This window comes from Oncorhynchus kisutch, linkage group LG3 (genome assembly GCF_002021735.2).
Source record: "Oncorhynchus kisutch isolate 150728-3 linkage group LG3, Okis_V2, whole genome shotgun sequence".
Classification (NCBI taxonomy): Eukaryota; Metazoa; Chordata; class Actinopteri; order Salmoniformes; family Salmonidae; genus Oncorhynchus; species Oncorhynchus kisutch.
The window spans coordinates 31,377,020-31,403,579 of NC_034176.2; the positions used below are offsets into that span (position 1 = coordinate 31,377,020).

The 26,560-nt window shown below is 38.4% G+C and overlaps 1 protein-coding gene across 1 annotated transcript in view; it reads left to right on the plus strand.

Annotated features, from left to right (window-relative positions):
- Positions 1-4,765: 4,765 nt before the first annotated feature.
- Positions 4,766-26,560, plus strand: part of LOC109872119 (sodium- and chloride-dependent GABA transporter ine) — a 57,548-nt gene continuing 35,753 nt past the window's right edge. The window contains exons 1-2 of the mRNA XM_020463236.2: positions 4,766-5,537; positions 8,909-9,043. Of these exons, the coding sequence (XP_020318825.1) occupies positions 5,297-5,537; positions 8,909-9,043 (376 nt within the window). The 5' untranslated portion in view covers positions 4,766-5,296. The remainder of the gene's footprint in view (positions 5,538-8,908; positions 9,044-26,560) is intronic.

A 26,560-nucleotide genomic window follows, 5' to 3' on the forward strand; every position in this document is an offset into this window, starting at 1 on the left:
TGAAATAACATATGGAATTATTTAGTAAACAAAAAAGTGTTGAACAAATCAAAATATATGTATATTCTTCAAATAGCCACACTTTGCTTTGATGACAGCTTTGCACACTCTTGGCATTCTCTCAACCCAAGCAAGTCTCTACATGATTCCATATGTGTTATTTCATACAATGTCGGTATATAGTACAAACATAGAAAACCCCTTGAAAGAGTAGGTGTTCTAAAACTTTTGACCGGCAGTATACCTGTGCCCAGCTTTTCATAAGTTATCTTAAGTTAGGCCCTAATCTATGGATTTCATGACTGGGCAAGGGCGCAGCCATAGGTGGGCCTAGTCCCACACACTTGGGAACCAGGCCCAGCCAATCATAATTTGTTTTTTTTCCCCCCACAAAAGAGCCTTATTACAGACAGAAATATGCCTCAGCTCCCCCTCAGACGATCCCGGAGGTGAAGAAGCTGGATGTGGGGGTCCTGGGGCTGCGGTTGTGAGGCAGGTTTGATGCACTGCCAAATTCTCTAAAACGACAGAGAAACAAACATTAAATTCTTTGGCAACAGCTCTGGTGGACATTCCTGCAGTCAGCATGCCAATTGCACACTCCCTCAAAACTTGAGATCTGTGTGGTATTGTGTTGTGTGACAAACTGCACATTTTAAAGTGGTCTTTTATTATCCCCGGCATAAGGTGCAACTGTGCAATGATCATGCTGTTTAATCAGCTTCTTGATATGCCACACCTGTCCGGTGGATGGATTATCCTGGCAAAGGAGAAATGCTCACTAACAGGGATGTAAACATTTGAGAAAAATACGCTTTTTATGCATAAAGAACATTTCTGGGATATTTTATTTCAGTTCATGAAACATGGGACCAACACTTTACATGTTGCGTTTATATTTTTGTTCAGTATATCTGGATTTCACCTATCAGATAGGATTAAAGGCATAGAAATAGAATGAATAGAACAGGAGTCCCCATTCAAGTAAATTATTTGTTTGTTCTGTTCATCATTTTCTTAATGCATTTATTCCTCTAGATAGACATAACTTTTGAAAAACTGTGCCAAAACACGACTGACACTAGTCAACCAAAATGGTTTCAACCATCACACTGAATACCTTGTAACTCCAAACCAAGCCGCTAGAAGAAGCCATTGTGAGTCTGTGGCACTTTTTGGTAGATCGCTATATGACAATAAAAATCAATCTACCGCTACCCAAGTGATGTTTGTTTCAATTAATTAAGGTCTTATCAACATTTCTATTAGTTAATTTTACTAGTTAATTCATTATTCAAATCAAAGTTTTGGTCACATACAGTACACAGATTTGCAGATGCTATTTCAGGTGCAGCGAATTGCTTGCGTTTCTAATTGCGTTTATTACTGAATGAAACTAAGGAGATGCACTCAAACTTTGTGATTTAACTTACGTTAAAGTAACTTACGTTACTTTAGTTGACTGCTTTGAGCATAACTTGAATATAATCTAACCTATTCTAGAATCCTATTGTTTGTGTATGATTTTTATGTATTGTTCACTTGTTTTTCAACCATGTCAGGTACAGGCAGGGATGAATGGGGTAAGACACAGGGTAAGAAATCATTTAAACATCACAGGTATACATTTCCACTGTGACCATGATAAAATGCAATGTGAATTGTGATGTACTACTGAATGAAACTGAGGAGATGCACTCAGACCAGCCTTTGTGATTTAACTTACATTACCTACATTACTTTAGTTGGCTGATTTGAGCAAAAACCTGTATCTAATATAACCTATTCTGGGAGCCTAGTGTGTGTATGAACTATGTGGAATAATTTTGGACCATTGGCCACCCTGAAAACAGGTACTGACAAGAGGAGCAATACGAGTCTGTCAGAGGTCGTCATGCTGATGTTGGCTTTGGTGGTCCACACAATGAAGAAGCGGGTGTCCCGTTCAGTGATGTGGAACTGACTTTCGACCAGTAAAAATCATCTTCACGGAGGCTGTAAGACCCTTTCTCCTTGAAATAGAAATTCTTCGACTTGACTGCCTCTTCAAATGGTAAGGTCCCTTACAACATAGGGATACTTGACCTCCACCACGGCTGTGGTGCCCACCAGACCGTCCAGTGAGGCACCCAGGATCCCAGATCTCGTGACCCAAAGCCCTAACTCCTGCACACCCATCCCTGTAGCCATTTGCCTTGATGCCTCACTGGATGGTCTGGTGCTCTCCTCGTCATTATCTGTGCCCCACTATACAGACACCCCATCCAACGACTGATCTGAGGACCCTTTTTAGCAACGAAGGAGTAACGCGCTTGGCCCTAACCACTGCTCCATAATTGCTGGCCGTCAACCTCCCTCTTCTCATGGTGTGCCAGTTGGGGGTTGGTGCGCGGTCCAACTGTTGCCTGCCGTATAGCCTTCTGTGCTCCACCAACAGCGCTATCCCAGCCAGGATGCCTGCATACTCCAGGTGCCCTTGTTTTTTAACAATGTCTGGTACAGACAGGGATGACAGAGAGGGTAGCGGTTTTTCTGGTTCAGGTTCAAAGATAATTTGAAGTGTTTGTAAAATGCTCTGTGAAAAATGAATGGTGGAAAGACGATTGGAACCATTTCCATGTTTGACCACTAGGTTTTCAAAGCACATCAAATTTGATTTGTCACATACACATGGTTAGCAGATGTTAATGCGAGTGTAGTGAAATGCTTGTGCTTCTAGTTCCGACCATGCAGTAATATCTAACAAGTAATCGAACAATTTCGCAACACCTACCTTATACACAAGTGTAAAGGAATTAATAAGAATATGTACATACAAATATATGAATGAGCGATGGCCGAACGGCATAGTCAAGATGCAGTAGATGGTATAGAGTACAGTATATACATATGAGATGAGTAATGTAAAGTATGTAAACATGATATAAAGTGGCATTGTTTAAAGTGACTAGTGATACATTTATTACATCCCATTTTTTATTATTAAAGTGGCTAGATATTTGAATCAGTATGTCGGCAGCAGCCACTCAATGTTAGTGATGGCTGTTTGACAGTCTGATGGCCTTGAGATATAAGCTGTTTTTCAGTCTCTCGGTCCCAGCTTTCATGCACCTGTACTGACCTCGTCTTCTGGATGATAGCGGAGTGAACAGGCAGTGGCTCGGGTGGTTGTTGTCCTTGGTGATCTTTTTGGCCTTTCTGTGACACCGGGTAGTGTAGGTGTCCTGGAGGGCAGGTAGTTTGCCCCCGGTGATGCGTTGTGCAGACCTCACTATCCTCTGGAGAGCCTACGGTTGTGGGCGGAGCAGTTGCCGTACCAGGCGGTGATACAGCCTGACAGGATGCTCTCGATTGTGCATCTGTAGAAGTTTTATAGGTATTATGACGCGTCCGCTGTGGCGGACTTTAATATTGCTCAGCAGCGACTCAAACTTTGCAGATGTTTCTGATTAATAAACAAAGCCATGCTGGTGGGTGGTACCAATCAAATAAAACCCAGCCTTCAATTAAACATAGGCGAAAAAAAATGTTATACGTAATTTCATAAGACACGTCATTGGCACAATTTTGCATGAAGCAGGTAGTTCGGTTTTGCCATATCATACTTTGACTAAAACGCTACCTTATTGACTTACATCATTGTGCAACATCATGGGTAAGCTCTGGCCATCTTTCAACTCGAAAAAGTGGATTTCTAATGTTGTGGGCGTTTAAACTCTCCCCGTTTATATGTCCCACTCTTTCTGAATTCACCCTATATTGAAATCTAAAACCACAAGATCTCTTTGTTTCTGGGTACTACTGATAATTGATTTCCTTAGATAGTGACGCTTGTTCCTCCAAATAAAATAATTAAGAATCGCATCTAAATCCTTTACAAGTCAAGTGATAATGAAAGATAATCAACTGAAAAGGTTTGATTTGAGTGTTTACACAAGCAGCCCAATTCTGATATTTTTTTTCACTAATTGGTCTTTTGACCAAACACATGCAATCTTTTCACGTCTGCGCTTTTCAGAGATGATCTTATTTGTTAAAAGACCAATTAGTGAAAAAATGGGTCTGCCTGTATGAACGCAGCCTTTAAAACAGTGACGTCAGACATCGCACCAATGATTTATATTTACACTTGATGATTTATAAGGGGCACTGTTTTGAAGCCCCTGCGCCTCCATCTTGGCACTCCCTCACTGTCGTAAAACACATTGTGGAGCTATAGAAATGTATTTATTAATGTCTCAATTCGTTTCTGCCACGTATTAAAGACCCCTTAATGCATACTTTTAAATTATATAATGTGAGCTAAACATAAAAATAAAACCTGAAAAAATATATAAAAACCTTTTCCCTAAAGTATAATTATTAGAGACTACTAATGTTACGGTCGTCCCCACTACAACAAAATAAAAACTTTATGTAATTTTGTAAATACATGTGACACTTAATTGAAATACTGTGGAATTTCATTCATTCTTAGGAGGACTGCGCCTACAGGGTAGAGCCAATATGGCCGACCGGTGGCCTCAGAGCCTGTCAATGGCCAATGCATAGCATCGGCAATCCAGGGATTATATACATAATTGCATCACACTCGACTCAAACCAAATATTAACCTTAACCACACTGCTAACCTTATGCCTAACCCTAACCTTAAATTAAGACCATTTTTGTGTTCATTCATTTTGACTGCCAATTTGTAGTTTGTGGCTGTGGTAACTAGTGGAAACCCCACAACAAGGGCATCGCTAGGAAACTACGGCACGTAGGGGCGGGTTCCCTATTTTTTTTATGACACTACATAAGCAGGTAGAATGAACATTTTTAGGTCAATGTTTCGGTGGGTTCATTGAGAAATAATAAGAACGGGTAGGTTACCGGGAGTTTAGTGCATATTATCCTGCATGTGAATTGATGGTAAATCGGGGCATTAGTTGTGATATGTCAGGCAGTCGTCGAATGAGGTATCATCTGATGCCTACAGTAAAATAGCGCACGTTGTAGGCTAAAGCTAGTATACCAATATAATTGTGTTTCATAAGGGAATTGAGTTGTCCAGATTGTCTGTAGCCTATTTGGTTTAGACATTTTACTCGTGCGCCTATTATATATTTCCTGCTATAGGCTTTGTTCATAATATTCAGTATTATCCTACTGATTTATTATATTATAAAGGTTCTCGTCACATTTAGCCTATTGATTAAGCTGAAACTTCGACTGTTATCTGTTAGTAAGTGGCATAGTAGCCCATGACTTAATTGAAATTGTTGGTGAGAGTCAAGACTATTACACTTTTACAATGGGAGTGGGGTCCGAAAAGACATCATCCACCACCAAGGGAGTCTACAAAGAGGAGACTGATATTGCTTTGAAAGCACCTTTAAACGTGAATGCTATGTTATCAAAGAAAGTGGGGCACGCGACAGCAGAAAGAGCCACCTGGGGTCGCCGCCTTGAGTTCGTCCTCGCGTCAGTGGGGTACGCGGTGGGACTTGGGAACGTGTGGCGCTTTCCATACCTCTGCTACAGGAGCGGTGGAGGTAAGCATGTATATGTGGAAGTATACATCCAGAAAGATTTTTCGGTTTGTTTAATTTAGAAACGAATGTAATTCCTGAGCACAGTCACATGAAGTTTGCAATCCTGTTTGTTGCATTTTTTTTATTGCAACATACACATGATAAGTGCAGTAAAATGTGTTGTTTTACGGTGTCAGCCATAGTAGTATAGAACCCCTGGAGCAAATTACGGTTAAGTGCCTTGCTCAAGGGCACATCAACAGACTTTTCACTTTGTAGGCTCGGGCTTTCAAACTGGCGACCTTTCGGTTACTGGACCAACATTCTAACTGCTAGTCTACCTGCCAACAGGTATGATCAGTCTGTGATGTAGTCTACATAAACTTTACTTGTGGTGTATGTGCCTTTTGGTTGAACAATAGCCTTACTAATTAAAAAAGGAGAAGCCTTTTCACTCTGCAATAACAAGGTTGCTTTCAGAATAAAGATAATGTGTTCACTTATGTTGGATGTTTGTTTCTTGAAGATATATGACATTTTGCTTACTTGCTGATTTTAATCTTACTTGCTGATTTTGATCTTACTTGCTGATTTTAATCTTACTTGCATGCCTTTTATAGAATATAGGATTGAGCCAAATGATGCCATATGGATTCTGTTTTTAATAAAATGTTGAAACTTGGATCTCAGGGATTCTGTCTGCCACATCCTCTGAAATACACCACAAAGGAAGACTTTCAGGTTGAGATTAACGTCAAGATGTTATGAATATAAACTGGACTTCTTGAAGGAGCCAGGAGCCACACCACTAGTTTTGCTGGGACTGTCTTGGAGTGGGCTAAGTGGGGAGGGGAAAACTGGCAGAGGTTTTGAACTGTTGTTTGTATTGTTCTATTAACGAATTATCACGAGGCAGGCAAAAACTCTATCTCAAACTCTCTCTTTTCGAACAGCTCTTACACTAAAATTATATGATCATTTTCACAGTGTTATTCAAACCACATAGGTGGAAATATATATATATATATATCATAGGAAAATTACATTTTTGACTGCACTGGTCCTTTATTGTTGCATCATCATCATGACTTTGCATTGCCTTGGCTTACAGCACAGCTGAGATCTAGGCATGTGTGACTCGGAAAAACATCAGACCTTCCCAAACAACAGATACGGATGATTATGTGTTCTGTTGTATTTCCTCGTTTAGACTTGCCTAGTAAAATACAGGTTAAATAAAATAAATACAAATAGTTTACTTCTTCTCCTGCTTTGCCACGGACCTCACTGTATAACAGAAATGTGCTACCTTGACAGATACCATCACACTGGTTTGCTCAGGCACTTAGAAGGCACTAAATTAATCTGGCATTCATTCACATCCCTGGTTTATGTAGCAGACATCAATTGGATATATAATCTTGTGGGGGAATTGCCTCTTGGTCTAATGGTCAAGATGTATGTTTCTCCTGTGAGGAACCAGGGTTCAAATCCTGTCTGTGACAACTACAATAAGGGGTCTGCATCTCATTCCCTCACCCGAGAGCTTAAAACAAGTATAAGGACATTTCTAGTTGTAGTTTAGGGAATTAAGACTCTCTTGATTTTATTACAGAAAGACACACCATGTGTTGCCTATTCATCCTCCTTGGTGTTAAGCTATCTGTCATGGTAATTACCATATATGACCGTTTCCTGGGCTAGCAGTCCAGACCTCTATCCAGTTACTGAGATAGGGTGGATCTGCTCTGTAAACGGAGATGCTGTATTGGTGGTAGTAGTAGACAATAGTTGATGGTGCACTGCCTGGGTCGAGTTTCAATTGAATTGAACCAACATTGAGAGTTCATTGTTTCTTGGGCCTCAGGCCTCAGGCCTTGAAAAATACACAATTCAACTGATTGAAAGTATAAGGGGATATCAGTGAGAAATGCCGTGGTCAAGGCTTCGACGGCGCCAGTGCAATGAGTGGAGCTTACTCAGGTGTTCAAAAGCGCATATCACGGGCCTCCTTTGCTCTGACATGCACTGCCAACTGTGGGACCTTATATAGACTGATGGGTGCCTTTCCAAATCATGTCCAATCAATTGAATTTACCACAGGTGGATTCCAAGTTGTAGAAACATCTCAAGGATGATCAATGGAAACAGGATGTACCTGAGCTCAATTTCGAGATTCATAGCAAAGGGTCTGAATACTTAATAAGGTATTTGTTTTTATTTTTGTATAAATTTGCAAAAATGTCTAAACCTGTTTGAACTTTGTCATTATGGGGTACTGTGTGCAGATTTTTATTTATTTTTAACCTTTATTTAACTAGGCAAGTCAGTTAAGAAAAATTCTTATTTTCAATGACGGCCTAGGAACAGTGGGTTAACTGCCTGTTTAGGGGCAGAACGACAGATTTGTACCTCGTCAGCTCGGGGGTTTGAACTTGCAACCTTCCGTTTACTAGTCCAACGCTCTAACCACTAGGCTACCCTGCCGACCCATTGATAAGGGGAAAAAAATAATTGAATCCATTTTAGAATAAGGCTGTAAGGTAACAATGTGGATAAAGAGAAGGGGTCTTTATACTTTCCAAAGCCGCTGTATCTTGGCACGGATCATTCAAGACTAAGTTTAAGTTGTGTGCAGCGCAATTTACCTACAGGCCGAAGTGGAAACATTTGCACACATAAAAGGAGGACTTCAGGAGACTGGGGAGTCTCTCTTGTTGGATTTAATTTGATTTAATTGAATTTACCTTGAATATTGCAGCCCATTTGTGTAGGCTATAAGCCAGACAAAATCTGCCGAGTTCAACAATAAATAATGGCTGAATTTATCCTCAAGCCGACTACTTTTTTTTTCTTGTTGTTTGGTTGTGTGTTTCATGTGTCATTTAAAAAAAGTGTATAAATAGCAGCCAAATACAGTATATAGCTATAGATTGTACACTGCAGAATGAAACAATCCCCACTAAGCTAGTGATTTGAGGGTGGACTGACTGTATTATTTGACATTAATAGACTGGTTTCACGCACAACAACTTCTTATACAAGCTGGGAGGTAGCGTGAGGACGGCTCATGTCATGCAGGTTCAAGTAGCCTATACAGGACAGTTGTATATTCAAATAAAAATATATATTGGTAGCTGCATCAGACTTATATGTTGTATGTTGCATCAGACATTTATTTTACAATCAGCAATGTTTGAATTTCCAACATATGTTATTGCCACCAGCCAGCAATTTGTGACACTGTGTATAGCTTTGTGAAATGTTAGGCTTAACAAACTCCGGCCTTGCGGGGGTCCAGAAAAACTGCAAATTAAACAAGACATTTATTGTTTATCTTGAACACTTCTTGTGTTACTAATCTATTTGACTCCATATCTCCCTTCGTTTAGGTGCCTTTCTCATTCCTTACTTTCTCATGCTGTTTCTGTGTGGCATCCCCCTTCTCTTCATGGAGTTTGCTATTGGGCAGTACACCCGCCTGGGACCGGTGCATGCTCTAGCCACAATCTGCCCCTTGTTCAAAGGTGAGTATTATCCACAGGCCTATGGTTCCCAAGCCTCACATGTTTAGCCTTTATCCACCATTTTCTGTTGGTTTTAGCCAACCTGGAAGAGTCCAGCAAAGAGACAATGATATTTTAATGAGCGCATATGTACAGTAGGCCTACTTGGCACGGGTAAAGGGATTAACATGTGGAGGTTCAGGTTGCTCCTTTGTTCAAAAGGGGAAGGGTTTAATAAACTGTTATCAGGTTCCGGTGTTACTCGACAATGTCATATGACTCAAAATTGGCTTTAAACAATAGTCTACATCTTTGTTGACATGTTATTAATTATTTAGACATTACACATGAATAGCCTATTGGGTTTATACTAGGTGTTCGCAGAATAAATAATAATAGAAGGATTTATGCAATTAACTGCCACTCATAAGTATTTACACTATACCACCCATGCAATCATTTTGCACCATTACTTTCACCCTTAAGTGTTCTTCACTAATTCACTTTTTTTTTTCAAAAACAAGGTACACCCTGTTGTTTAGCTTTAATTTAAGCTCTCCTTCCCACGTTAGAGACTCCTGGCCACGTGCTACAAGTTATAGAAGGAATGGCCTTTGTACAAACAGTCCTTTATAAATAAGATTGTTTCTTAAAAGCTGTGCTTGTTTTTTTGTGTTTTTTTTCATCTGTCACATGTTCAGTTTCATACCTACTGTTCATGGGTAACACTTCATGTGTCATACATAAGCTTTCCAGTACACGTAGTGCCTGATGGATTATTTTTAAATGAACTATTTCCAAATATCATTATTAGTATGGACAAAGCCTAAATCATTGTTGTAACTTGTTATGGAGGTTTATCACACATCATAATGTTATAGGTTTTTCTTTTGTTGTTAACGTTGATCTGAAAGGTTTATTGATGCCACTAGAAATGAAACGTTACCAATAATGTACAAAGTAATATGTAACAGACCCATCCTTAGACCAACTAAGGAGAAATGTGATGAATTGTATCAAGTAATTCTTTAAATTTTCAGTTTATTTTGGTTAGATGGGTTTGCACCTGTTATTTTCTGGAGTGAATAACATCATATTCCTTCTTAACCTCATGTTCAATGTTTTATGTCTCAGGCCCGTCTGAAAAGAACAGGTGCAAATGTGACGTAATACAGAGGAAAATCCACATTTGTCCGTTTTTTTTATTTTTATCCGTGACAATTAACTGTTGGCCAGTCTTCTTTCCATCTAGTTAAATAGTACACTGACATGATGTTTGCCCCATTTTGGCTTCACTTCACAGTGAAAGGAGTGATCCTACAATGTGGGCCTAATTAGTTCAAAAGGAAACCTGTCGTGTGTGTGTACTTATGCCCAGTTTGGTTTGGTATTATAAGGTGATGTGCTGATAAACAGGAATCCATGTGCACAGGTTAAAAAACATAGAATTAACCTTCCCACTGGGCACCAACTGCCCAAACTATACGTTGACAAACTTAGATTGAACATCACTATACGTTGACAAATTAAGTGGAAAATAAATTGGATTTGAAAAAAGTAATCAACTGTTTTGAGGGTGACATTTTAACCACAGGATTATGTCATCATGGTAATCAAGTTTCTACAAAGACAAACCTTTTATAAAATATGTTGAATCTGTATCTTAAAACAATGTACTGGAGAATTGATTTGTCTACAGCTACCCTCTGGTCTCCTATCAAGGGTTTTAACCAAGCCCAGCCCTGCTTAGCTATGATATTTTTCACTGACTATTACCAATGTGCTATTTTTACAAGGAGTAGGTCTAACAGAGCAAATTAATCATCAATGATGCCATTTAGGCCTATATAACCTTTGCAAAGTCATCAACAGCTATTGTTTGAATTCAACGCAGAATTCAACAAACAAAAGGCCTAGCGAAATGTAATGATATTTAGGGCTCAATTCAATCTAAATATCAGGTATCACTGAAGCATTACAGATTTCCCAATTTTCAATTTCAAATGGAGCCTACTTACAGTGTCTTCAGAAAGTATTCATACCCCTTGACTTATTCCACATTTTTTCTTACAGACAAATTCTTCATGCTCTGTCAAATTGATTATTGATCATAGCTAGACAACCATTTTCAGGTCTTGCTGTAGATTTAAGTCAGAACTGTAACTCAGTCACTCAGGAACATTCACTGTCTTCTTGGTAAGCAACTCCTGTGTAGATTTGGCCTTGTATTTTGGGTTTCCAGTGTCTGGTGGAAAGCAGACGGAACCAGGTATTTGGTTTCTTTTTTTATCCTGAAAAATTATTACAAGCATGCCCATAATGTGATGCAACCACCACTATGCTTGAAAATATGGAGAGTGGTCCTCAGTAATGTGTTGTATTGGATTTGCCCCCAAACATAACACTTTGCATTCAGGACAAAAAGTCAATTGCTTTGCCACATTTTTTTGCAGTATTACATTATTGCCTTGTTGCAAACAGGATGCTTGTTTTTGAATATTTTTATTATGTACAGGAGTACCTACAATGTTTATCCATCCTCAGTTTTCTCCCTCATGGTGAAATCCCTGAGCGGTTTCCTTTCTCTCCGGCAATTGAGTTAGGAAGGATGCCTGTATCTTTTGTAGTGACTGGGTGTAATGATACGCCATCCAAAATGTAATGAATAACTTCACCATCCTCAAAGGGATATTCATTGTCTGCTTTTTAATTACAAAAATTTAAAACATCTACCAATAGGTGCCCTTCTCTGCAAGGAATTTGATAACCTCTGTGGTCTTTATGATTGAATCAGTTTTTGACATTCACTGCTTGACTGAGGGACCTTACAATTATCTGTATGTGTGAGGTACAGAGATGAGGTAGTCATTAAAAATCATGTTAAACACTATTGCACTTATTACGTGACTTGTTAAGCACATTTTTACTCCTGAACTTTATGCTTTCCATAATAAAGTGATTGAAAACTTATTGACTCAGGACATTTCAGCTTTTAATTTTTAATTAATTTGTATACATTTTGAAAAACATTATTCCACTTTGACATTATGAGGTATTGTATGTAGGCCAGTGACCCCCAAAAATCTAAATGTAATCAATTTTAAATTCAGGCTGTAACTCATCAAAATGTGGATAAAGAAAAGGGATGTGAATACTTTCTGAAGACCCTGAATGCAGTGTTTACTGTGAATGTGGTCTCCGCTAACGAGGGAACATAGCCTTTCAATTCCAATCAACTGAAGTTCAGCATTACAGCGTGATGATGCGTTGGTTGAGATTTTTGGTTGAGATGGAGACGTGAATCCAACATATCAGTTATTAATTTGTAGACTAACTGGAATTTAAAGCCAGACTAAGTCAGTGGCACTATCCAAGCAGAAGATATTAAAGCCAGATTAAGTCATTAAGTCAATGGAACTATCCAAGCAGAAAATACATCTCCTTCAAATGTTGATATTTGGTTGCGTTGACGACCAAACCCAATTCAACATCACTTTTAAAATACAATAAATAGCCCATATCAAGTTAGATATGTTAGATTCACGTCTCCAACTCAACCAAAAATACAAGTTAAAGAATGGGATTAAGCCAGTGACTTCGTTAATATTTGTTTGCGTTGTCAACCAAACACAGTTCAATATTACATTTGTAATACAGTAAATACCCTAAAGTTAATCTTAATGTAACGTGCAACCTTTTAAAATGAGTAACACATCCACGGCCACATTTTGAGTTTACTGTAACTGTATACATTTCTTATGTAATCATAAAGCATGCATGTTCAAGATAGCATGCAAAAGTCTGGGGAGATGGTTGCACCATATACTTTTAATGTAGACCAGTGATAACACAATCTGTTATATAAATAAACAAAATATTCTAATTTTAACCTGGTTGTGCTTTTAAATGGTTGAAAGCGCATTGATAGGGTGACAACTAAACCAAAAATCAGACATTGTTTTTCCATTGGAATATGGTTGTGCTTTTTAGATTGTTAAAAGCATAGTGATAACACATTGGAAATTCAACTGACTTTTGGTTGTCTTTTTGAGTGGGTGAATATACACTACCGTTCAAAAGTTTGGGATCACTTAGAAATGTACTTGTTTTTGAAAGAAAATACATTTTTTTTGTCCATTTAAAATAACATCAAATTGATCATAAATACAGTGTAAACATTGTGAATGTTGTAAATGACTATTGTAGCTGGAAACAGCTGATTAAAAAAATATATATATTTAATGGAATATCTACATAGGCGTACAGACGCCCATTATCAGCAACCATCACTCCTGTGTTTTAATGGCACGTTGATAAACCTTGATTAGCTTAAACATATTAAAATGCTAATTGATCATTAGAAAACCCCTTTGCAATTATGTTAGCACAGCTAAAAACTGTTGTGCTGATATAAAAAAGTTGAGTATCTGGAGCATCAGCATTTGTGGGTTCGAGTACAGGCTCAAAATGGGAAGAAACAGAGACCTTTATTCTGAAACTCAGTCTATTCTTGTTCTGAGAAATGAAGGCTATTCCATGCGAGAAATTGCCAAGAAACTGAAGGTCTCGTACAATGCTGTGTACTTCTCCCTTCACAGAACAGCGCAAACTGGCTCTAACCAGAATAGAAAGAGTGGGAGGCCCCGGTGCACAACTGAGCAAGAGGACAAGTACATTATAGTGTCTGTCTAGTTTGAGAAACAGACGTCTCACAAGTCCTCAACTGGCATCTTCATTAAATAGTACCCACAAAATACCAGTCTCAATGTCAACAGTGAAGAGGTGACTCCGGGATGCTGGCCTTCTAGGCAGAGTTGAAAAGAAAAAGCCATCGCAGACTCGCCAATAAAAATAAAAGATTAAGATGGGCAAAAGAACACAGACACTGGACACTGAAATTGTATTTTCTTTCAAAAACAAGGACATTTCTAAGTGACCCCAAACTTTTGAACGGTAATCTAGGTTGCAATCTCATTGATCAACGTCTCAACCAAATATTACCCAATTATCCACTTTGAAATTACATATTGTGCCCAATGGATTGTCCTTAAATTCAGGTTAAGAAGTTGGGATGGAAGTTCATGTTTGATATATCAACAGTACATTTTATGGCATTGGCATCAGTATCATCACTTATTAGAACAATGTCAATAGAAGTAACAACAATGCAGTGGTTTTCTTAGAGGGGTAAGTCATTTAAACATGTTGCACAAAAGACCGCTCAAAAGCAGTTTCCTGTTTAGGGTGACAATGTACAAACAAATAAGACCAACCACAAATTGTTTCAGATTAATAAACACAATTTTATTAATAGTGAATAATAATGAAGCACTACATTTTCAGGTTATACTCTAGTTCCATTTCACTTTGAACTATTTGTCATGATATACATTTCATGGTGCATTTTCTGACCATTTAGAATTGTTCATGCAAGTTTGTGGCAAATTACATTTTTCTGTTTCCTTGACACATCCACGCTATGTTATCCAACCTAATCGCTGAATGTGTATTAACATTATTTTATTATATTATTATTTTATGAGCTGACAAACTGTTATTAATGATAACTACACGTGCCATGTTTTCCATATTTCTTACACTTGCTTCATAGCAGATAATTGAAGTGAAGTGTTTGTATGTGTTCATAGTAGTTATAGTAGGTTGGCTTCTGTCAAACTATCTTTCACATCTCTTTGATTGATTGAATAGGGGGGTGGGACTTCCGCCATGATTTGAGGGGTCCATGTCCAGTTGTAATTAAATGAGACGCAAGTGGTTTCATCCATGATTTGGGAGGTTGGTAATTAGGTTTTGTTATGTTTAATTAAGACTCTATAATTAGGTTTGTGTGGGTGTTGTCTGTGATTTAATGTCTGTTTATATCATCTGACGTAATGTTAGGTAGAACTTGACCTGGGAGTCATGATTTATGACTCCAAATGTCAAATCTGGGATTAGGGACTAATTTCTATAGAAGGATGTTTGTACTCACAAAAAGATAGTTACACATATTAACATATGTAACATTTAAAATATTATTACATTTGTAAGATCATTGAAGATCTCATGCCCATATGAATATAATTCTATCCACTGGCGCTGCAGACAACAGTTTTCAACAAGTTATGTTGGTGATGGAAAATGTCTGATGTTCAAAGATCGTCATCATCACACGGGATACAGTAGATCACCCGCATAAGCCTTTGCGAGGGTTAAATCTGCATAAACATAGTTGATTCTGGGTGGTAGATGTAGATGAGTCTGGGTGGTAGATGGGAGAAACGGGGTGACAGGTTAAAGTGGATATTGTCTGACAGCACCAATTTGATAACCTTAAAGTCTGGTTTCACAGAATTGATTGATGTACTATGAACATATTACATTTAAAATATTATTTGATCAGATTTTTAAGATGACAAAGGATCTCTCACACACACAATTATATCCACTGATGTTGCATACATCCATTTTCTAGAATTATGGTTTACATTTTTACATCCCATACACTAATACTAGTAGAGGGGGGGGGGTAGATCAGCTTTAATTTTGCAGATTGTTGTTACGTCCGTCGTCGGAATGAGACCAATGCGCAGCGTGGAAAGTGTACATCTTACTTTATTTTAGATGTACACCCAAAACCAACAAAAGCTCAATGAACGTAAAGTTCTGCAGGGCTATACAGCAACTGTGCGAAAAAAAAACAAGATCCCACAAACTCAGGTGGAAAACAGGCTGCCTAAATATGATTCCCAATCAAAGACAACAATAGACAGCTGACTCTGATTGGGAACCAAACCCGGCCAACAAAGAAATAGAAAACTAGAATGCCCACCCATATCACACCCTGACCTAACCAAATAGAGAAATAAACAGGCTCTCTAAGATCAGGGCGTGACAATTTTGGCTATACACACACACACACACACACACACTTAGGTTGGAGTCATTAACTCGTTTTTCAACCACTCCACAAATTTCTTGTTCACAAAGTATAGTTTTGGTCAGTTAGGACATCTACTTTGTGCACGACACTTAATTTGTCATGACAAACAATTGTTTGCAGACAGATTATTTCACTTATAACTCACTGTATCACAATTCCAGTAGGTCAGACATTTACATACACTAAATTGACTGTGCCTTTAAACAGCTTGGGAAATTATGTCATGGCTTTAGAAGCTTCTGATAGGCTAATTGACATCATTTGAGTCAATTGGAGGTGTACCTGTGAATGTATTTCAAGGCCTACCTTCAAACTCAGTGCCTCTTTGCTTGACATCATGGGAAAATGAAAATAAATCAGCCAAGAAATCAGCCAATATTGTAGACTTCCACATGTCTGGTTCATCCTTGGGAGCAATTTCCAAATGCCTGAAGGTACCACGTTCATCTGTACAAACAATAGTACGCAAGTATAAACACCATGTGACCACCCAGCCATCATACCACTCAGGAAAAAGACGCATTCTGTCTCCTAGAGATGAACGTACTTTGGTGCAAAAAGTGCAAATCAATCCCAGAACAACAAGGACATTGTGAAGATGCTGGAGGAAATGGGTGCAAAAGTATCTATATCCACAGTAAAACGAGTCCTATATCGCCATAACCTGAAAGGCCCCTCAGCAAGGAAGAAGCCACTGCTCCAAAACCACCATAAAATGCCAGGTTACAATTTGCAACTGCATATGGAGACAAAAATTTTACTTTTTGGAGAAATGTCCTCTGGTCTGATGAAACAAAAATAGAACTGCTTGGCCATAATGCAAGCCGTAGAACACCATCCCAACCGTGAAGCAAGGGGGTGGCAGCATCATGTTGTGGGGGTGCTTTGCTGCAGGAGGGACTGGTGCACTTCACAAAATAGATGGCATCATGAGGAAAGAAAATTATGTGTATATGTTGAAGCAACATCTCAAGACATCAGTCAGTTAAACCTTGGTCGCAAATGGGTCTTCTAAATGGACAATGACCCAAAGCATACTTCCAAAGTTGGCTTAAGGCTTAAGGACAACAAAATCAAGGTATTGGAGTGGCCATCACAAAGCCCTGACCTCAATCCCATATAAAATGTGTGGGCAGAACTGAAAATGTGTATGTGAGCAAGGAGGCCTACAAACCTGACTCAGTTACACAAGCTCTGTCAGGAGGAATGGGCCAAAATTCACCCAACTTATTGTGGGAAGCTTGTGGAAGGCTACCCGAAACGTTTGACCCAAGTTAAACCATTTAAAGGCAATGCTACCAAATACTTACTGAGTGTATGTAAACTTCTGACCCACTGGGAATGTGATGAAAGCAATAAAAGCTTAAATAAATAATTATCTCTACTATTATTCTGACATTTCACATTCTTAAAATAAAGTGGTGAACCTAACTGACCTAAGACAGGGAATTTTTACTAGGATTAAATATCAGGAATTGTGAAGGATTTTAGCCAAATACATTTAAACTCAGTTTAAGTAAACTTCCGACTTCAACTATATACATTTGATGTATATATTTATTTTAAATAGCTAACACTTCGATAGCCATAATAAATAGATTTGCTGACAGTGGACATCCTTGTTTTACTCCACTAGACAGTTGTTAATACTTTCTGAGAAGCAGCTATTATTTACTATTTTACACCTAGGGTTACTATACAAAACTTTAACCCATTGTATAAGAGATTGTCCAGGCGTTTATATATAAATTCCAGTCGTACTTTATCAAAGGCCTTGTCAAGGTTGGCTATGAATACCAGACCTGATTTCTATTGTTTCTAGTACTTGTCTTATATTATCTCCAATGTATCGTCCATGTTAAAAGCTGTCTGATTAGGATAAATAATATCTGACAATACCTTTTTTAAATTCTTTGCGCTATGCATTTTGCTAGAATTTTGGCATCACAACACTTAAGTGTAAGGGGTCCCCAGTTTTTAGGTGGACTGAATCTTTATATTTAGAACCTGGGTCATGTTTCAGTAATAGTACAATCAGACCTTCTTGCTGAGTATCTGATAATCTACAATTTTTATTGGAGTAGTAATAACATCTTAATAATGGTAGTTTGAGTACATCGAAAAATATTTGTTATGCCTCAACTGGTATACCATCAAGCCCTGGAGTTTTCCCGGACTATAAGACTTTAATTGCATCTAGAAGTTCCTCCTCTGTAATTAAGCGTTCACATGACTCTTTACCTTAAGTCCAATATATGTTCTAACACTGTATCCAAACTGGCCACGCACCATTGTGCCCAAATTGATTTTTGTCCCCACACACCAAACACGATCACGACACGCAGGTTATTTTGGGGAAGGGTCGAAAAGCATTAAACATTTATGGCAATTTATGGCAATTTAGTTGGCTATCTTGCAGTTGCTAGCTAATTTGTCCTATTAAGATAGCATGCTGTTTCTAGATAATTAGTTCTGGGATATAAATGTTGAGTTGTTATTTTACATGAAATGCACAAGGTCCTCTACTCCGACAATTAATCCACACATGAAACGGTCAACCGAATCGTTTCAAGTCAACTCTCCTCCTTCCAGGCTTTTCTTCTTTGGACTTTATATGGCAATTGGCATCTAACTTTCATAGTTACCACGACGACTGACCGAACTCAGTTCATCTTTCAATCACCCACGTGGGTATAACCAATGAGGAGATGGCATGTGGGTATCTGCTTCTATTAACCAATGAGGAGATGGGAGAGACAGGACTTGCACCGCCTTCAGGGTCACAAATAGAACTGACTTCTACTTAAGCGCTTGGCAACGCAGACGCTCGTTGGCGCGTGTGAGCAGTGTTGATTCAATAATTGAATAACATGTAACATGCGATGGGAGCGGTATGGTCAGCATGTTAAGGTAAGCTTTAGTGTAGCTTAACTTCTTCCAGCATGAAGTACAGTACCAGTCAAAAGTTTGGACACACCTACTCATTCAATGGTTTTTCTTTATTTTTACTATTTTCTACATTGTAGAATAATAGTGCCGACATCAAAACTATGAAATAACACATATGAAATAACACATATGGAATCAAGTAGTAACCCAAAAAGTGTCAAACAAATCAAAATGTATTTAATATTTGTATTTGATATATTTCTTCAAATTGCCACCCTTTGCCTTAATGACAGCTTTGCACACTCTTGGAATTCTCAGCTTCACGAGGAATGCTTTTCCAACAGTCTTGAAGGAGTTCCCACAAAAAAAAGTATTTTGTCAGCCACCAATTGTGCAAGTTCTCCCACTTAAAAAGATGAGAGAGGCCTGTAATTTTCATCATAGGTACACTTCAACTATGACAGACAAAATGAGAAAACAAATTCCAGAAAATCACATTGTAGGATTTTTAATGAATTTATTTGCAGATTATGGTGGAAAATAAGTATTTGGTCACCTACAAACAAGCAAGATTTCTGGCTCTCACAGACCTGTAACTTCTTCTTTAAGAGGCTCCTCTGTCCCCCACTCGTTAACTGTATTAATGGCACCTGTTTGAACTTGTTATCAGTATAAAAGACACCTGTCCACAACCTCAAACAGTCACAATCCAAACTCCACTATGGCCAAGAGCAAAGAGCTGTCAAAGGACAACAAAAACAAAATTGTAGACCTGCACCAGGCTGGGAAGACTGAATCTGCAATAGGTAAGCAGCTTGGTTAGAAGAAATCCACTGTGGGAGCAATTATTAGGAAATAGAAGACATACAAGACCACTGATAATCTCCCTCGATCTGGGGCTCCATGCAAGATCTCACCCCGTGGGGTCAAAATGATCACAAGAACGGTGAGCAAAAATCCCAGAACCACACGGGGGGACCTAGTGAATGACCTGCAGAGAGCTGGGACCAAAGTAACAAAGCCTACCATCAGTAACACACTACGCCGCCAGGGACTCAAATCCTACAGTGCCAGACGTGTTCCCCTGCTTAAGCCAGTACATGTCCAGGCCCGTCTGAAGTTTGCTAGAGAGCATTTGGATGATCCAGAAGAAGATTTGGGAGAATGTCATATGGTCAGATGAAACCAAAATAGAACTTTTTGGTAAAAACTCAACTCGTCGTGTTTGGAGGACAAAGAATGCTGAGTTGCATCCAAAGAACACCATACCTACTGTGAAGCATTGGGGTAGAAACATCATGCTTTGGGGCTGTTTTTCTGCAAAGGGACCAGGACGACTGATCCGTGTAAAGGAAAGAATGAATGGGGCCATGTATCGTGAGATTTTGAGTGAAAACCTCCTTCCATCAGCAAGGGCATTGAAGATGAAACGTGGCTGGGTCTTTCAGCATGACAATGATCCCAAACACACCGCCCGGGCAACGAAGGAGTGGCTTCGTAAGAAGCATTTCAAGGTCCTGCAGTGGCCTAGCTAGTCTCCAGATCTCAACTCAAAATCTTTGGAGGGAGTTGAAAGTCCGTGTTGCCCAGCAACAGCCCCAAAACATCACTGCTCTAGAGGACATCTGCATGGAGGAATGGGCCAAAATACCAGCAACAGTGTGTGAAAAACTTGTGAAGACTTACAGAAAACGTTTGACCTCTGTCATTGCCAACAAAGGGTATATAACAAAGTATTGAGATAAAGGTTTGTTATGGACCAAATACTTATTTTCCACCATAATTTGCAAATTCATTCATTAAAAATCCTACAATGTGATTTTCTGGGGGAAAAAATTCTAATTTTGTCTGTCATAGTTATAGTGTACCTATGATGAAAATTACAGGCCTCTCTCATCTTTTTAAGTGGGAGAACTTGCACAATTGGAGGCTGACTAAATACTTTTTTGCCCCACTGTATGCTGAGCACTTGTTGTCTGCTTTTCCTTCACTCTGCGGTCCAACTCATCCCTAACCATCTCAATTGGGTTGAGGTCGAGAGATCGTGTAGGCCAGGTCATCTGATGCATCACTCCATCACTCTCCTTCTTGGTCAAATAGCCCTTACACTGCCAGGAGTTGTGTTGGGTCATTGTCCTGTTGAAAAACAAATGATAGTCCCACTAATCGCAAACCAGATGGGATGGCGTATCGCTGCAGAATGCTGTGGTAGCTGTCAAACCCTGAGCTGTTTCACCTGTCTTCTGTTTGTCTCCACCCCCCTCCAGGTGTCGCCCATTTTCCCCATTATCCCTTGTGCATTTATACCTGTGTTTTCTTTTTGTCTGTTGCCAGTTCGTCTTGTCTCATCAAGCCTACCAGCTGTTTTTTCCCCCGTACTCCTGTTTCTTGTTAGTTCCTGTTTTCTAGTTCTCCCAGTTTTTGACTATTCTGCCTGCCCTGACCATGACCCTGAGCCTGCCTGAGATGTGTCTGTTACTTAAACTCTGAATAATTATTTTGAGCTGCAATTTATGAGGAGAATAACTCTTATGAACTTATGCTCTGGGTCTTCCTTTCCTGTGACGGTCCTCATGAGAGTCAGTTTCATCATAGCGCTTGATGTTTTTTGTGACTGCACTTGAAAAACTTTCAAAGTTCTTGAAATGTTCCATATTGACTGACCTTCAGGTCTTAAAGTAAAGATGGATTGTTGTTTCTCTTTGCTTATTTGAGCTGTTCTTGCCATAATATGGACTTGGTCTTTTACCAAATAGGGCTATCTTCTGTATACCACCCCTACCTTGTCACAACACAACTGATTGGCTCAAATGCATTAAGGAGGAAAGAAATTCCACAAATTAACTTAAATTAACAAGGCACACCTGTTCATTGAAATGCATTCCAGTTGACTACCTCATGACGCTAGTTGAGAGAATGCCAAGAGTGTGCAAAGCTGTCATCAAGATTCTACTTTGAAGAATCTCAAATATAAAATATATTTTGATTTGTTTAACACTTTTTTTTTTGTTGTTACTACTTGATTCCATATGTGTTATTTCATAGTTTTGATGTCCTCACTATTATTTTACAATGTAGAAAATAGTACAAATAAAGAGGAAAAACCTTGAATGAGTAGGTGTGTCCAAACTTTTGACTGGTACTGTAATTGTTAGCTTGGTAAAATATATGTTCAGAGTACTTTTCTCCTAACACTGACTATATACAGTATATAATATGACTATCTTACAGACCTTCTCAAAGGCCCTCAACTTAGCATACTTACCTACATACCTAATTGTCTGCTGATGGTTGATGGGCCCCCAAATTTTATTCAAACTGGTTGGGTATATTTAAGCCCTAGGGCATTCACACAATCAACAAGCAGTTGTCTGAATTTCACAGAGCCTTTGAAGTTAACAGAAAAGGAACACTGACGCAATGTTATTTATGTAACTTATTTATAAAACTGATATGATATCCACATCGTATCAAATTTTTTTTTACATATCAATATAGATTTTCCATCCCCATCACTAGTAAATTTAAATCTTCACACAAATGGTTGTTGCTAATGTGGTAAAAGAGTAACGTGTTCATGATGTCATTATGTCTTGTGGTACAAACTACTGCCATTTAAAGGGGTGGTACACCAACATTTTTACATTTACTTAATTTTATTAACAAAGTGATTCATCCATTGATCCTGAGAGACAATGACCAAAAATATGTCTGTTTTCATTATTTACTTACCTTCGGCCAGCATTAGCATCGCTGCTAGTGAAACAATAAGCGTGGTAGGGCCAATGGCAGGATGCTTCAAAAAGCATGCTGAAATCCTCAATGTCACTTCAGGTCAAATGTTATAGCAACCCAAATACCATATCAAGTTGCACATATAGAATATTGGAGGATATTATAGGAAGTCTGGTAATATATTTTTTTTTCTGAGAGTACACACCAATATGTGTACATTCAGATAATTGTTTCTCTGTATTACCATTCTAACGTATTCATAGCACTAACAGACTTTTATGAGCTGGTTTGACTGGAACTAAATGTATATGTAAAGTCATTTTTTGTTGTTGTACATGGTCATATGATACATGGTATAGAAAAGTACAATCTTAGAAGAGTCACTGATAAAGGTCCCCCTCTACTTCTGGTGGTATGGATTATTCATGTATCATGTCTCCAGAAAATTATATTTTCTCAAATTACTATAAACAGAGTTAGGTGTTTTTGGTTGGTGTCAAAATGACCCCAAATGACTTGATTTGATACAGAAACACTAAACAATGATTTATATTTGTTACGAACAAGCAAAAACTTGTTTTTGATTCATCATTATGGGGTATTGTAATTGACTTAACTAAATCTAGATTGAAAAGTTGTTCACTACATCCAAACTACTTTGACAAATTATGACATCTAAGTCTGAAATGTCATAGCCTACAAATAGCAAGAACGGATCCCTCTGGAGTCCAGTGTAAATTAAGCAGCTCTGATGCCGAAAGATAAAGGACATTCTTTCCTACTTCACACATTTTATTTTAGCGACAGAAAAAATTGTGTGTAGCTTCAATAGTTATCTACACCGCTACGTGGGGGAAAAAGTCATTAACTACTGAAAACACTACCAAAATTTGAATTTAGTTCAACTACCACCAAGCTACTGCAAACTGTATTTAAATGACTAATATTAGTGTATGGGATGTAAAATAATCCTTAATTCATGAAAACAGATGTATGCAGCATCCAGTGGATACAGTTGTGTGAGAGAGATCCTTTGTGATCACAAATCTGATCTAATAATATTTTAAATGTAATTTGTTAAATGTGTGTACACAGACCCTTATATCAATTCTATGTGAACCCAGAATTTGAGGTTATCAAATTAGTACCATCCGACAATATCCACTTTAACATGTCACCCACTTTCATCTACCACCCAGACTCACAACCAGGCTACAAGTCCAGACACACCACACCTTAATTATAAAGGGGTCTAGAGAGGGCCTGTCTTATTTTAAGGTAACAGTAAATCAACAATGTTTATGCAGATTTAACCCTTGCAAAGGTTTCTTGGGGTGTGCTACTGTATCCCGTGAGTGAAAAGACCATTCCAAAAAGTACCCCAACCTCCCTTATACCAATGTCTCTCCAATTTTTCACCCTACCTCTGTTGGGATAAGTGGTCTATTCACTTGAAGGTTAACAGGGAGCCCTGTGGGATTAAGACCTGTCAATTAATCACTGGCAGGACTGAGTTCCTAACATAAGCTTCACTGATGGCAATGTGAAAGATGTGATGGTCTTTGAATATCTGACATTTTCCATCACCAATGTAACTTCTTGAAAACTGTTGTCTGCAGCATCCGTGGATATAATTATATTCATATGTGCAAGAGATCTTCAATGATCTTACACATTTATTATAATAGTATTTTACATGTTACATATGACAATAGTACCTGACCTGGGAGTCGTGTGCAAATACCCTTCTATCAAAAATCTGTTCCTAATCCCAGATTTGACATATGTGGTCATAAATCACGACTCCCGGGTCAGGTTCTACCTGACATTATTCCATATGATATGAAAAGACATCAAAAGACCTCAATCACAGACGACACCCACACAAACCTAATTCACTCTAACTTATAGTCTTAATTAACATAACTAAACCTAATTACCAACCCCTTCCAAATCCGTCCCCCACAAACCGGATGTTTATACAATGGTTGAAACCCCTTGGTTATCTCATTTCATTTACCTAATTTGATTACCTCTGGACATGCCCACCTCATAAATAATGGCGGAAGTCCTGCCTCCTCATCAATCAACAAGGTTTGAAAGATAGTTTGTCAGAAGCCACCCTACAATAACTACTGTTCATCATGGTAAACAAAACATGAATTACAGAGATTCCCTAGGTTCTGATTCTGTGAAAGCACCCATTTGGCATTTTGCTGGACTGTGATAGTAGGAACACACATTATCCTGAGAACTGCCTGTGCCGTCTGCTTGTTTAATTAATTATGTATATTGTATTGAATAAAACATCTGTCACAAAACCAAATGATTTCAGATGCTGTGTTGATGGCTGAGACCTTGTACAATTTACATTGTAGTGCCTGAATTAGTTTCTCAAATTCTTTGGCCCATGCTTTCTGGAAGAATTGTTTTGATCAAAATCTACTACGAAACAGTTGGGGCTACGTTTTTGAGTTGACACATGTTAAAATTACTAAAGGAGTGAAACGTTGTACATTCTGAACATATAAAAGTAGCAAATTCTAATCTTAATTTGGAATCAAATATGGGTGATTCAACATGTGTTCTTGATATTCACAGATTCACAACATATTGTTTTTATCAGAAAAAAAAACCTGACACATTTACTTTTGAAACATCAAATAAGCTTATAGGTTCAAAATCAGTGGCTCGAAACAAATCCCTTCAAAGTCCTCAGTGTTTTGAGAGAAGATGTTCTATTTCTAGTGTCAATTGCAGGGTACTACTTTCCATCTAAGTTAAAGATTTCAAACTTTCTGCCTGGATCTCGTTCTGCAGTCCAGTAGGGACACTGTTAGATAATACAACTTTCACTATTTAGAGAGTTGAATATGTTTCAAATCATACTGAAGAATTCTGATTGGTTAAATACAAATGCCTTTGAACACCAAATGGCCTCTGACTCTGGTAGTCTGGAAGATTGCACTATTTTTGACCATGGAATGTGTGGATCTTCAGGACACTAGCGGTCACCTAATGCTCCCTCAATGTACAAGGCCCAGCCATCAACAGCCATTGATTATCTTGGGTTTGAATCAATGAGGTATTCTGTCACCTGTTCTAACTTCAGACTTTTCTCCATAGTTTTTATCTCCTCAAAGACAGAGATAGTCTACCCGGTCAAAACTTTTGGGTCCGTCCCTTGATTTATCGCTCATTTCAGCCTGGTAATGGCTCTGTGCTAAGCGAAGGCCAAAAGCAGGTAGTTCTTTCTGTATATATCTTTTTAATTTATATTACTATGCCACACATAGTAACTGTGATTTCTGTCATCAGTTCTCCCAATCAGTTCCCCACAAACTTCTCCTGTGCTCAACCAACACAATTTTCACTCTGGACTAATGCCTACAGTATACTTACTCAGTAGTATATGAATGTATCATTGTAAAATCCTCTACCCCATGCCTCTCCTGACCCACCATTGTACCTTTTATTTGTGGGTTGTGTTTGTAATGTCATTTTGTAATTCCATAGAGTAATATACAATTTGTCACTTTTGTGGTTGAGCTTGGATACAGAATGCAGCATATTCCTGTTGACCTCTAATGTGATTCTTTTCCACATCCTATTCCACATGACCTTATGGATTTTATCATACACCAAACTCATATTCTCACATTCTATACAACTACGTCTCTCCAGTTTCACAGCAGCTCAAACTGAGCTGACAGTTCTTCCTTTGCTAAATGCTTTCCTATGTCTAAAAATCCACTGGTTTGGGCACACATGTTGTATTTTATTTGTTAGACCAAGATTTGCTTTGTTTTATTTATACTTTGAGCGGCCTCACGTGTACTGTATGTTTTGGCTGATTGTCTCCTTGGTATCCTGGCGTCCCTGAGATGTGTCTTGTAATTCCTCAGAGAGTTTGTCTAAGAAGGCATGACCAAAATTAGATTAATAGTAATACATAGATGAATCTGAAGGTA